At 33.8% G+C, this 14,793-nt stretch overlaps 1 protein-coding gene across 5 annotated transcripts in view; it reads left to right on the top strand.

The window, feature by feature from the left end:
- The window catches only part of LOC148612460 (eukaryotic translation initiation factor 4B-like), a 46,800-nt gene that overhangs the window by 13,992 nt on the left and 18,015 nt on the right, over positions 1-14,793 (top strand). For all 5 annotated transcript variants that reach the window (XM_088593901.1, XM_088593899.1, XM_088593902.1 and 2 more), the window contains 6 exons: positions 891-998; positions 5,505-5,559; positions 9,345-9,434; positions 9,671-10,099; positions 13,187-13,247; positions 14,217-14,242. In XM_088593901.1, the coding sequence (XP_088450027.1) occupies positions 891-998; positions 5,505-5,559; positions 9,345-9,434; positions 9,671-10,099; positions 13,187-13,247; positions 14,217-14,242 (769 nt within the window). The remainder of the gene's footprint in view (positions 1-890; positions 999-5,504; positions 5,560-9,344; positions 9,435-9,670; positions 10,100-13,186; positions 13,248-14,216; positions 14,243-14,793) is intronic.

Raw genomic sequence — 14,793 nt, 5'->3', positions numbered from 1 at the left:
CTTATTATAAGGCCTACAAAAGTATTCTTGAGACAAAACTGTCAGACAATTTCTTGTTATATTAATTGCCATTGAAAGACAAAATTTAACCAGGTGAGGGATTCAGGCTCCTGGGAGCCTCTTGTTTATTTGTGGTCTGATTTAAAAAAAAAATTAATTAAATTTAAAATTTTGTGCTAAATTGTGTCCAAACCATTTCTTGCATCATAATGAACTATAAGTCCATATTCTAAAGTATGTCTAAAACTAGTATCGTCAACACTTGCCCCAATGAACAAGAGTTTGACATGCTGTGGTTGTATCATGCTGCACTCCACAAAGCTCTTTAATGGGGTTGTTACTGAAACCATTAATGAATAAAGGGCAAATTTTATTATGGTCATACTCTTTTGTGTGTCCAGCAAAGCATTTTATTTCATCTGCAGGACTTTTGGGTTTCCTGATGCAAAATATGGGATTTAATCATTGGTCTGCCTATGGGGGACAATCTCCTAATCCGCAACTCCTCTTTAACCCGCTGAATGGAATTTGATGAAATGACCAAATGATTCCATCCTATTTCTTTTTTCTATTTAAATTACTTCTGGTGTTCATATATGGTTTCTAAAAGGGGATAGGGGATATCATAATGTGAGCTTTGCTCAAAGTTTTCTAGTATAAACTTGACAACAATGCAATATTATTGGAACCAATTTCAGAACATATCAGTTTTTATCTTAAAATTATTACAGCTCCTGTGCAAGTACAAGGACATATTATATAGTTGTTTTCTGTGGGTTCTCTATAGCTATAAACAGTAAATGTTCATTGCTATATACATGTAATAACCTATATTATACTAGCTAGCCTTAGGAAAGAGATTAATCTAAATGTACCTTTGATTTTGGCAGGTGGTAAATGTAAGACTACCAGAAGACAGAGGCAGACTGAGAGGATTTGGTTATGTCGAGTTCACTGACAGACAAAACTTACTAGATGCCCTTAACATGAATGAAGAAGTAATATATTAATTAAGGTTTTATAAAAAGACAGTTTAATAGGGTAGTTATGCCCCTAGAGTTTTGGTGGTTATGTAATGCAGTTGTGGGCTGTTGATTCTATGCAGCAGTTTAAATACTAGTTATAAGGTCTGTGATATTAACACTGAACTAAAATCAAGGTTGTACATGTACTACTAAGTACTAAAAACAATAATGAGGTGCTACAGTGATTGGGAAAGTTGAAGCCAATGACAATTTGTTTCACTGAACTAAAAATGTCATATTAGTACAGTAGTCCCTTTCTGAAATGGCCCACCTGACCTACAGCCACCTGTCTTATGTGACCTGATTTGTTTGTTTGTTTGTTGGGGTTTAACGTCCGAACAGCAATATTTCAGCTATATTCAGATGATGAACATGAAATGGATGATAAAATGAACATGAAATGATGATGAAATGAAAAAGGGATGGGACACAAGGACAATGAGGTCGACAAATTTTGATTGCCACTGGAAATAGGGAGAGGTGGGTAGGGTCGGGCAATTTAGCCTCCTGTGGCGGAGCCCTATGGTTCCTACTCTGGGAGAATACCACGGTAGGGTTCTTTAACGTGCCAGGAACGTGGCATCTTTCCCAACACAGTGCACCACTATGATTTGCGGTCAGGTTTTCCGTATTATAGCCTGACAACCCCAGCTTGTAACCCGCCAGGGGTACCCCATTCCACCACCTGGGGCACACATCCCAGTTGCTCTGTGGGCAGAGCGCCCTAACCCCCGGCTAGGGTTCTGAGCACTATTTAGTCGCCTTTTACGACAAGCTTAGCGCTGCTGCAGGCCTATTCTTTTAACACCCGGACCTGCACGGGATGCGACCTGATTTGAATTGCATTAACGTCTTATAGCGCAAAATGACCTCGTATGAACAGCCACCCCTCTGACATGACCAGTGGCCACAGCTTTGAATGAAAAACAAAGATCTAGCTCTCGTATCTGGCCATGTTTTTCACCAGTATATTCACTGCAGGAATGCGTGGAGATCAAGTTATGTGGTTTTCTAGAACCTTAGTTCCCTTGAGTACTCTTCCCCCCGTACATTTTCAATAAATGTATTAAATTTAGTGTCAATTACCCTGAAGCCCTTCGAACAGATGTATGAAAATTGTATACATTTCAAGCGTGGACACCCAAATTTGAAATTGGTCTGATGAATCTGTCATAATTACAACTGGTAATTAATAATAAAAACATAACATCTATTTCAAATTACAAACAGAGTTGTTACCTTTTTAATCTTTTTGCAATTAGCCATTTAGGTCACAACTTTAATTGATTTTATTTAGCGCCACATGCGCATTTGTTATGACATACTGTAAGAGGGCATAAATTTGCATAAGAACCAATAACTCGGGAATGCTCGATTTGTTTATTTGTTTTATCCTGTCAAGAATCTTATATAATTTGTTTATATATTCTGATGGGTTTAAAGCTGTGTATTCTGATTAGCATAGTTTTATAAAACCTAGTCATATTCATTAAAAAAATTAATAGTAGCTCGGATCAATTATCTTTATCAATCAATTTTGATTGACAGCTTTTGTCGTTGCAGTTTACCCCTAAATTACATATTGATGTTATCAAGTAATTTTACTAAGTAAGCTCAGTTTTGGAAAACAATGGGTTGAAAGTTCAAAGGTCTATAAAACAAATGTCTGAAGTGACAACTTGCTGGAAGAAAAATCGACTTTTAGTCCGAAAAATATGGTATATGTATTTAAATAAACAAAACTTTATTCAAAAGTTAATTGCCACTTTGCATTTAAAAAAATACATTACATATATATAACAAATATGAAATAAAACTCTTGTTGTGTACAAGTACATAACAATGTACATGTAACAGAAGCAAATGCAATGAAATGCTAAAATTGGCCTAACCTCTCAAGAGAGACCACCTCTCTTATGTGGCCACTTTTGGATTGCAGTATTGATGGCTACATGAGAGATGGACAACTGTATCTTCCATTCTTGTTTTTATCATCAGGTTTACTTTAATAACAAATACCGTATTTTGGTGTGTATAGTGCGCATTTATGTATTGTGTGCAGTGCAATTTTGAAGGTCTAAATGTGTGAAAAAGAGTTTTTTAGACTTTAAGGTTGCAGTAAGACAAAAAAAATCAATATTTTGCACTTGATCGGTTATTTTATTTACCTTGATGCGTAATTTACTATGAAAAATGTTTGTGCAGATTAAAACTTCATGTAAACATCAGTAGCTACATAAATTGGATAATTTTTATTTCGAGGCATAATAAAATTGACACAGGATGTATGAAATGGCATATAAAACAAAATCGAAAGTCAGAAAAATCGGACATTTCCAGTTTTGGTCGTAACTCAAATTTCACAATTATTCATTTAAAAGCTAAAATTCATAAGCTTAAAATATTTTTAAGACAGAAAATTGTAAGAAACAATCAAAATAAGTATCATAATAATCATTTTCAGCTGTAAAACATTTGATAAGGAGGGTTTGACAAAAAAAGGAATTAGTTACTTTTTTGGTTTTTTAGCTGTGTCATATTAATTTCTAACCATGCTTTATAAGAAGGAAATATTGTACAAACTTTGTTTGAAACATGTTATTAAGTCTTTTGAACATGATTTGAAGAAAATATCACTAAAAATTTAATACTTAAAGATGTATTTGATGATTAAATAAAATTTCTTTCGGTAACATTTCACTTCTGGTTTGTTTGTTTGCATTATGCAATGTCTTTTCATGTACCAAAATCTTTAATTTCATGGCCATTTCTTATGTATTGATGTATAATACGTACCCCCATATTTGGAAATAATTTCTATGTAAAAATGTGTGCATAATACGCACCAAAATACGGTAATTTTCTTTTTATACCCCTGCTTTGTGTGTGGGGGAGTACAAAATTATTGTGCTATCTCTTTGTGTTTGGCCATCAATAAATTTTTAATTTTTGGTTACAGTTTTCTTTGCAACTATCTGATGCAGCCACTTAAGCTAGATCATAACTATTACCATAACATACATTTTTGTCGTCTTGCAAAATCATACATACAGACAAACATATTTTCTATTAACTAATAATGTTTGAAATGATGTAAAAATTGTATATTGAAATTATTTCAAATGATTTTTTTACATAAAAGTTGGAATGGTAATACAAAAAACTTCATTCTTAAAAAGCATCTTTCAAGGAGAGATAATTGGCGGGAAAATGTTGTATTGAAATACATGTATATAGGGAATTTAGGTTTTTTTACTATTGCAAGAAAAAGAGTTTGGTGACCCCTTATTTTGATTTTGAAATATGGAAGAGTGTAAGTGTTCTCTATATAAAGTTAAATAAATTTTATCTACCAGTTTTTTAGAAGTGTTTTGAAATATTGAAAATTCCTTACAGAAATATATAAAATTTTGTAAAAAATTGCCTTTTTTTATATTGAGGCTTAATTATCCGGAAATAAAATTTTGTGACCTATGTTTTTTACATTAAATTTCTGAAGTATGTTCATTCAAGGTCATCTTGGAGAAAAACAATGAAATTTTTTCTTCTAGAAATATTAGATGTGGTCTACCATAATATTTTGAATGAATCTTTGTACGCCTTATCTTGGGATTTGGTTTCACACTGAAATTTGTATCTCGCTGACACATTCAGTTCAAGGGTCTGGAAATTTTGGCAGCCAATCTCGGTCATTTAATCAGACTTCAGCAGATGAAATTGGATGGCTGTTACATGTTCACATTGAGAATAAACATACATGTATAAAAAACTGATTTTTGTTATTGTCATTTAAGATACATATTGGAATTTGTGTTATTTCATCACAGACTTTGTCCATTATTCAATTCTTTTGTTTATGCAATAGGGCATGATGAAGGCATGTGTATCGTCAATATAATTATGCAATCAACGAGTCTGATACAGGTAAACCACAGTCACAGGTGGCTGCACATCAGCTATTGACCCACACATGTCAATTAATTTCCAATAAACAATTCGGAAACAGGTACATGTAGATAGAATGTTTAGACACCAATATAAACCACACAGAAAGTAATTTACTAGGGTAATTTTTTGTGTCTGACATTTGAAAATCATCATCAGTCATTTGCAAAATTTGTTGGTCAATGACGGGCATTTTTACCATTTTTAAGAGCCTTGAATCAGTTCCTCTTTTACCTAATGCTGCTTTATTTCATGGTAAGTTATACATATTTTTTGAACTCGTTAGGAGATGTTGGGCATTAATGTATCTTTATGTCTTTGTGTTTTTATATTACTTATTAATTTGATTTATGAAGAATTCATCCTTCTGTTACCGTGGATTTTATTACTTTTGTTGTAGGGGCCTTTCAGGGCCTATTTAAAGGTGTGTTGACATTTGTTTTGGTGATCACTGAAAGTAGTTACTATTTTTGTTCTCTTTTCCATTTTGAATAATTATATCTAATTTTGAGTTTCTTCAATTGTTCTATATAGATGATGATGGGAAGAAAAGTACGTGTAGATTTAGCTGACCAACACCAACAAAATGGTATGGAATTAGGATAGTATAAAATGTGTTGTAACAAAACTCTACATAATCAAACAAAAGCAACGCTGAAATAAATCTGAACAACTTCAACTTTTTGATGTAATTTATTTGAAATACTATGACAGAGTACCTTGGATGTCAGGTGCAAGGACACTTTCTAAACCTTTTGACATTAGAAATGCTTGTATTCTGGGACTAATAAAGGGTTTTGTAATTGTAACTACAACTATGTCCTAGGTACTGGGATTATGCTATTGTCCTGCTAGGAACTGTTCCTACACAACAGTCCTGCTGAACACTAAGTACACTACTGTCTGACTAGACACTGGAACTACACTACTGTCCTACTAGGCACTGAAACTACACTACTGTCCCAATAGGCACTGTTACTTGCACTACTGACTCACTAGGTACTATTAACTGTACTTCTATTCCACTAGGCAGTATTAACTGCACTGCTGTCCCATTAGGCACTGAAACTATACTACTGTCCCACTAAGCACTGAAACTATACTACTGTCCCACTAGGCACTGTATTTACACTACTGTCCCAGTAGGCACTGTTACTACACTACTATCCCACTAGGCAGTATTAACTGTACTACTGTATTAACTATATTATTGTCTTACTAAGCACTGAAACTATACTACTGTCCCTCTAGGCACTGTAACTACACCACTGTCTTAATAAGCACTGTAAACACTATTGTCCTTCTAGGGAATGTAACTTCACTGAACTAGGCACTTTTAACTAAACTACTGTCCCACTAGGCACTTTTAACTAAACTACTGTTGTGCTATTTACACTTTTTTTTCATAACACGTTAAGGTATTTTTTTGCTGATTTTTGGTATGCGAGTCAACCTTGATGAGTTACAGATCAAGTTTATGTTTGGTTCTGCTCCACTGATTTTTTCTGAGTTGTGGCCCTTGAACTTTGAAAAATTTACCAAAATTTAAGTTTTCCGCACCTTTTTTTCTAAACGCTTGCAGATATTGAGCTGATTTTTGGTATATGAGTCTACCCTGATGAGCTACAGATCAAGTTCAGGTTTCATTCTAATTTCCTGATTTTTGTTTGAGTTATAGCCCTTGAATTTACAGAAATTTAAATTTTCCGCACTTTTTTTCTAAAGGGTTGCAGATATTGAGCTGATTTTTGGTATGTGAGTCTACCTTGATGAGTTACTGATCAAGTTTACGTTTCATTCCACTGTGCTGATTTTTTCCAGATACCAACTTTAATTTTTTCTATACCAAAATTTTATTTTTATGCGCTTTTTTCTAAACACTTAAGAATTCAATTGTTCTCTTTTTTTTTGACAAATTAGTCAACCGTTATTTGAAACCTAATCTGTCAAATTGTCCATGCATAAAACATTGCAAATCTGCATCTGTTAAATGAATTTGAACGTCTTTCTTTCTTTGTCCATATCCCTTCTTCTGTTCAAAATCAAGGTCATTTCTTCAGTTTGTCATTTAAACTTGATGATCCAAGGTAGTCTTTGGGTCAGTGATATAAACAGCTGGTAGGGCACTGTGTATTGTTTTGCAAAACTCTCAGAATGCTAGTTTCTGTGGTAATTATTCTCTGTGTCCTGTTTTATGTTTCCTACAGTGACTATTGCAAAACAAAAAAGAAACAGGAAAAACATAGCTAAGTGTCTGAACCAAGATCAGTAAGACAAGGTCAGGGTACCTGAATCGTCTTCTCACCATCTTCAGACAGTAACTTAGATATGACTTCAGCAATGTCCTTGAAGATGTAGTAAATTGTTTCTATTGCCAGTGAATGCTAAAAATACAGAAATTGTTACAGGACATTCAGTCTTTGGACAAGAGAAATTCATTTGATCACACCAATTTTCACAGGACCAAATATTTTAATTTTAATGGGCAACTCCATAATTGATTGTATTTTGTCTGATGTCATGAATTTAAATATTTGGAAAAGGAAAAAAAAATAGCGAAACTGCCAAAGCTGGATTCAGTAGCGGCACACCACATTCATTCCAGAAATTAAGCATTTTTCACCAGACTTGCCACTATTTTTATCAGACTTGTTCATCTTCTTTTTTCACTGTATTGCTTTGGTCTGTTAAGAAGAGCGAAAAGGGGAAAAGGGTGTCATGTGCTGATGGCACAGCTCTTATTATGTTCTGAATGCACCAAAATGAACCAACTTGTTAAATTGGATTGTGACATTGTAACTACATGTAAATAGTAACAATATTACATCCAGTGGTAGTGAAATTAGCTATGTGCATTAGAAACGATTCTAGAAAAAGATAAAATTTACGCAACAAAAATTTAATTGAGCACTGCTGTTGTCATTATTGCAGGGCTGCTCTGCTAAAAGTCACCGGTCTGAATTTTACATCGACTTCAAGTCTGTTACACTTTTCTGTAATAGATTTCTCAACTTCAGTTGAAGGGAATGCTTTGATATTTGGTACTGTGAAGATACTTTATTTCATGGATACCAATTTTAGTGGATTAGGGAAGAAACGCATGTTCGTGGATTCTTGAATTTGTGGTTTTAGGTTTTCAGTACACACATCATTTGGGATTCTCCTTTTTCGTTGGGAACCAAATTTGGTGGTTTAGTCTACCCATGAAAACCACAAATTCTAGTACTCAATGACCAGTAGTACTTTCACAGTATTATACTTTAATAATTACGACTTGTACTGTGTCTTTCCTTTCAACATGACAGAAATGTTTGAGTGTGAGTATTCTTAGCTCATGTTAGTGTGCAACATCTTGTTATTCAATATCATTAACATTATAGCATAAGCCATTACACAGGTCTGAATTTCAAAACTACACTTAGATAAGCCTGAAAACTACTACAGATGAACAGTGGTCTTCTGTTAAGTACTAATACCCTTATGTTAGCTTTGTATTGCTGCATTGATATTGTGCCGAGCACTGCTACATTAATACCCTGCTGGGTACTACCAAATTTTCCTTGAACAGTAAGCCTTATTATGGTAAAAAGTATAGAATACTGTGAAAGTACTTTAATTCGTGGATGCCAATTTCCATGGATTTGGGTAGAAACACAAGTTCGTGGATTCTTGAATTCACGGTTTTAGGGTTTTCTGTATACACATCAATAGGAATTTCCTTTTCGTTGGGTACCAAATTTCGTGGTGTGGCTTACCCACGATAATTGGTACCCCACGAACAATAGTACTCTCTCAGTATATGGTATGAAGTGTATGGAATGAATCAAAATTACCGGATGGATGATCGTTGTATCAACATCGACTGATTGTTAGTGTTTAGGAGTTCGATTAGGATGACACTTCAATACCCTTTATCCACAATGCCTCCATTACCTAGTTTGGATATTATTATATCACATGTAAATGTGTGATATCATTATCAATTAAGCCACGTGTTGACTTGAGGCCTGTCCACCCCCAGCCAACAGACAACAAATAGAATTGTCCAATATTACAGTTAAAAATAGAACAAATTGTCTGTCAACATAAAGATAAATAGTCCCGTCAAACAAGAGAAAAGATGACTTCCAAAAGAAGGATAAAGACAAAATCTTCATATTTTTAACATATGAACGAATCCATCTTGCTATCTTGAAATTGATCATTGAATTGAAGCTCCCCAAACGACTAATAACTCTCATGTTCCTGATGATTTGTGCACCACTATTAGTACGAGCACATTATAATGCTCTTAAAATTATCAAAGCTTTTCACTTACAGCTTAATCTTAAAGCCAGTACATTTGGCAATATCATTTTCACATATCTTTTGCAGATAAGAGAGGTGGTTTTGACAGACAACAAAGTGGAGGAGACCCTGATAGAACCGAGGGTAATTGGAGGTCGGCACCTAAAAATTTTGATGGTAAGGATTGAAGCATGTTTTTTTTTTTTTTTTATTTGATGAAAACCAGAAATGTACAGATAAACAAGGAATATAGTGGAGATGTTCAATGTTTATTTGTTCAAGGTAAATTAAATGTTAAGTCTAAAGGATTCATCAGACAGCTTATTCTAAATTTTATTGTACTTCAGTAAAGTCAAGAGATGTGAATTATAAGATTCTTATAGACTATTTCATTTTCTACTTCAAATTTTCAGATTTTGATAGAGGTCCTCATAGAGGTGGCTATGATGATCGTGGACCATCAAGGGGAAGCTTTGATGATAGAGGTCCAAGAGGGGGATATGATGATCGAGGACCTCCAAGAGGTGGGAGGTTCGATGATAGGGGTCCATCTAGGGGTTATGATGACAGAAGAGGTGGTGGCTTTGGAAGAGACAGATATGATGACAGAGGCCTACCAAGAGATCGGTATGATGACAGAGGTCCGGCAAGGGATCGCTATGATGACAGAGGCCCACCAAGGGATCGGTATGATGACAGACGAGGCTATAATGATAGAGGTGGTGGAGGTTACAACAGATATGATGATCGTGGACCATCAAGAGATAGATATGATGATCGAGGTCCCACGAGGGATAGGTATGATGACCGAGGCCCACAAAGGGACAGATATGATGATAGAGGTAATTTCTTGATTTTTTTTTTTTTTTTTTTTTGGTATTTTTTTGCAAGTTAGACATTCAGATATGATTTTCCCATTATATAAGTCAGAGTTCCAATTTTCAATCGGTATTTTATTTAATTTTTAACCTGTTGTTGATGTTTGTTTTCATTTAAAAAAAAAGAGGGTTTCATGAGCAACAGTCGGTCTAAGTTGAAATTGAGCAGCAGTCTTAGGATGACTTTTTGTTAGAGTAATTGCCTGTGAGATGTTGAAAATGGTGTTTTTGTAGTTTTCAACTTATGTCTTGAAAATCATAATTCAATGAAATTTTCATTAGATGAGGCAAACATTGCTGTTAAGATGGACATCTGTAAATGAAACATTATTTAATAGTTCTGTTCCTGCTGTATCTAATACTTTAAACATATTAATTGTTGCTGATTCTTTCAAGTGAACATATATTTATGAGTGTCAATTTTTCACAGTTTATAAAAACGATAAGTGTTACATGATGTTAAAAACAAATTTCGAAGGTATTATTTTAAAAAATAGTGAAAATTAGTATACTGCAAAAAATAACTAGAAGGCAAAGTCCTCATAACTATATTAAATGCAAAATAAAATCATAGCTTGTAAGTACTGAGAGCTTCATTTCAGTCTTGACAGAAAGTCACGTCTTTCAGAGTTTCCTTTATAAAGTGACACATTTTCATATCTTTTTCACTAAAAAGCATTAATTACATAGTCTTCAAAAATTATTTAAAGTGGGAATTTTTTTTTGGTTTCTGACATTCCATAAGAATAGACCTTATTGGCTCCAGACAGAAAGTCTGAAGTGTGAAGACAAAGAAATACCATTCTCTCTGATTAGTAATAAGAAGTGTCAAGATGTGACAAGAATCCTTAAGATGTCTAGAAAAAGCAACAAGAAGATTTTTAAATATATCTATTATATTCAACTTTGTCCTCTTACAGGTTACATTTACCTCATATTATATGTACAGTAATATACATGTAACCTGATTTCTGATTTTTTTTTTAGGTGAAATTTTTTTTCCCCATTCAACTGCTTGTCACAGTCACATGATTTTTTTTGGCATAAGCTTATATACAATGTAGTAAGATTTGATATGGGCTCTCTGTCTGTATTAAAAATTGTTTGCAGTTCCTAACATCTGAAAGCTGTCTAAATTTTTTTTTTTAATTTATACCAGCTAACCATTATTAAAGGGGTAAGGAAGATCATATTGATTTTGGGATCAGAAGGTCAAAGTTCAAAGTTACATGCATTTATAGAAGTTCATTTTTAGCTCACCTGGCCAAAGGCCATGTAAGCTGTTGCCATCACTTTAAGTCCATCATCATTAACAATTTTTCAAAACTCTTCTCCACTGACACTACTTGACCAATTGGAACCAAACTTGGTATGAATGTTTTTTGGGGTATTTTGCATAGAACTGATGTGGGAATTTTTGATCCGTCGAAAAACATAGCCGCCATTACTAAAAATAGAACATAAGGGCCAGACAGTAGTTTTTTGCATATATGTTTAACATATGACACAGGTAGAAGTGTTCAGCATGATGAGATCTATCTGTGGTCCAATTTTTGTGTTATTCTTATAAGCCATGGTGGAGTAATTGCCCTTTTTCTACATTTTTTTGCTATTTTTTATGTTATTTTTTTTTTATCTTCTCCTCTGAGTAGTTGACCAGCTGGAACCAAACTTGGTATGAATGTAGCATTGGTATCCTGCATAGAAATAATTTGGGGATTTTTTATTTGTCAAAAAACATGTCCACTGTTACTAAAATAGAACTTATGGGTCAGACAGTAGTTTAAATTTAGGGCAATAAGTTTAATAAATTCTGACTCAAGAAGATTTTGGTAATACTTATCATAAGGATAATTTCAGCAACTGATAGTTTATTTTTATCTATCATAGTTTTTAAGATATTGGTTGAAAATTTTAAAAAAATCTTTTTTCACCTTAACCAGGTGAGCGATTCAGGCTCCTGGGTGCCTCTTGTTTCATTTATGCTTGAATTGTCCGTTCTTTTATTTGAATCAGTATTACTAAGGAGTGTAGAGGAGCATTTGCATTTTTTATTTTAACTTTCATTTTGTTAATTTTGTTATACAGTGAAACCTCTCCAGACTGGACCCTCAGAAAACCTGTCTTCCCTCCAAACCGGCCGTTTTCAAAAGTCCCGGCCACTATACATTAAAACCTGTGTGTTTTGTCTTTAATAGACCAGCCACCCCCTAAAACCGTACATCGGCCGGTTTTCACAGTTTTAGTTACATATTTCAAGTAAAAGCAACCTCTCAATTCCAGCCGCCCGGTTATAGTTCACCTGTAATAAATATTTCAACAAAGCTAAATGATTACATAATATTACGTAATTAATAATTCATTCACTGAACGGTTTGGACAGATGATAATTGAAGGGGACAGTAGTTTAAACAATAAATTTAATCCAGACATTACATTTTGTCACTGGTTGGCTGTTAATTGGTGTGTATACACATGTCGCGGAACCGGGGTCATTTAATAGTATGGTCTTTACGATCTTTTAACTGTCAATTAATGTGGCCTGTACCAATGCAAAAACAACATAGGGGCGAAATTAGTAGACTTTGTTGATACGTAATTTACGAAAACAATACAAATAGTTAATTACCATCAATAGCCCTTTGATTTTTAATACACATTCTTTCAAAACCGTGAACATTTTGTCGACAGTATCCCGTTTCTAAAATCAAATCATTTACAAATGATGCAAGCTTTCAAATGTAATAAAAGGCCAAAAGTTTTGAATTGGCATTGAACATGTCTCGATTAACAAACTGACAAGGCGTGGGGTTATAGAAAACATTAATGGAAACAGCTCTTAGACTTCATTGCTATTTTTCACAAAACCGGCCATTTTTTCTTCTCCCATTGGTAGCCGGTTTGGAGAAGTTCCACTGTATAATTTTAGACACACACTGGCAACTATCCAGATTCATTGCTACTTTGTAGTGCCAATTATGCTTAGATGCATTTTTTTCTATCTTGACTTAATTCATAATATTTGTCATATATTGTTCTGTTTAATTACAGATGGGAATAGACGACCTTTTGGAAGTGGATTTGGTCGAGATGATCGTCAGGATAATTATAGGTAGACTAATCCAACTTTTTATTTATGATTCATTGTCAGTCAGCATCTGTAATTTACTTAATGACTTAATAGACTATGAACATTTTATAGAACTTTCTCCCACTTATGTATTTTGTAGTTTATATGTAATACAGTTGAACTTCACTCGCTCGAACTCGGATGGTTTGAACACCCAGGATTTCTTCAATTCAATGAATACAATTCAAAGTACCAAAATTTTCTCCTATATAATCAATATAAATAACCTTGGATTTCTCGAAAACTCCAACTAACTAGTCAGTCTGTTCGGTAATAAATCTTGGAGAATAACCCTCACTAACTCGCGAACTCGTCAGCCATTTTGTCAGCTTGGGTAATAAAAGGTGTGAAAAACTACAACCATATCATTAATCAGTGTCATTTTAGTTAATTACAGGTAATATTTAAGTCATCATTAATTCTGTAGTTTTTATCTTAACATAAAACTGATTGAAGTTCGGGAATGTTCCGAAGTCGGTATGATAAAACCATGAAAGAAAATCTGATGAAAACAAATTATTGACCAATGAACCTGCACTCTGGATGTTTTTAAAAGAAAACACAGCATTTTTAATGTCCAAAAATCAACAAAATCTTCCGAAAGAAAAAGATCCACGAACTAACACAACTTCGGAGGAAGTAAGCAATTTCTAACGATAATGTCAAACACAGACCGGCAACGAAAGAAATCTGGAAATATACGGACTTCAGTTTCTCGAACTCCCGATAACTCGAACACATTTCAATGGTCCCTTGGAGTTCGAGCTACCGAGGTTTGACTGTAATTGATTTTTGTAATAACTCCCTAATTTTGTTTACTGTTTTATGTATGAATATAGACTTATTGCTTTTGTGTTTTTTTCTGTCTTGTATTTGCTTGCTCCCATTGAATCAAATGATATTGTATGCAACATTGGTTTTTTTGTAATGGAAATTTTTTTTTATTTTCAGAAGTGACAGACAAAGTCCACCAAGAGGTAATTTGTTTGCAAAAAAATGTATTATTTGTAACTACAGTCGACTCCACTTAATTGCATATCGCTTTATTGCATATTTCGGTTATTAGCATAATTTTCTCCTGCACAAAACCATTTCCTATTATTCTATTAGGGAAAAAATCGCTTATTTGCATAGGCCTTGGAGGTGCATTTCGGTTTATTGCATAGAGAATTTTGCCTCATCCAGGTAAAGACAGGTTTTCCCAAATTCTATTTTAAGCCTTCGGGTCATAAATATGTCAATCATATTTATTGTTGTAAAAACTAGATTATCATCAATCAGGAGGTGTTAATAATGGATTAAAAACATAATGGACATAGAAGACAATATAAATGATTTCTAATTACATTAAAATAAACAAGCACCTAGGTGAACAATGACTTCTGACGACATGCCGAACATCACCTTATGATGCGGCTTGAGGTTCGCCTTGGGGTATTTTTTGTCCCTATTTACATTCTTCCGACTACAAATGATTATCAATGTAAATTTAATTTTCTTTAATGAGCTAAACAGTTTTGAGTGAGCT

This window comes from Perna viridis, chromosome 7 (genome assembly GCF_037379345.1).
Source record: "Perna viridis isolate PV_CMFRI_1.1 ecotype Kerala chromosome 7, ASM3737934v1, whole genome shotgun sequence".
Lineage (NCBI taxonomy): Eukaryota > Metazoa > Mollusca > Bivalvia > Mytilida > Mytilidae > Perna > Perna viridis.
Note: the sequence above shows the minus strand (reverse complement) of the source record. Positions and strands in the feature narration are given on the sequence as shown.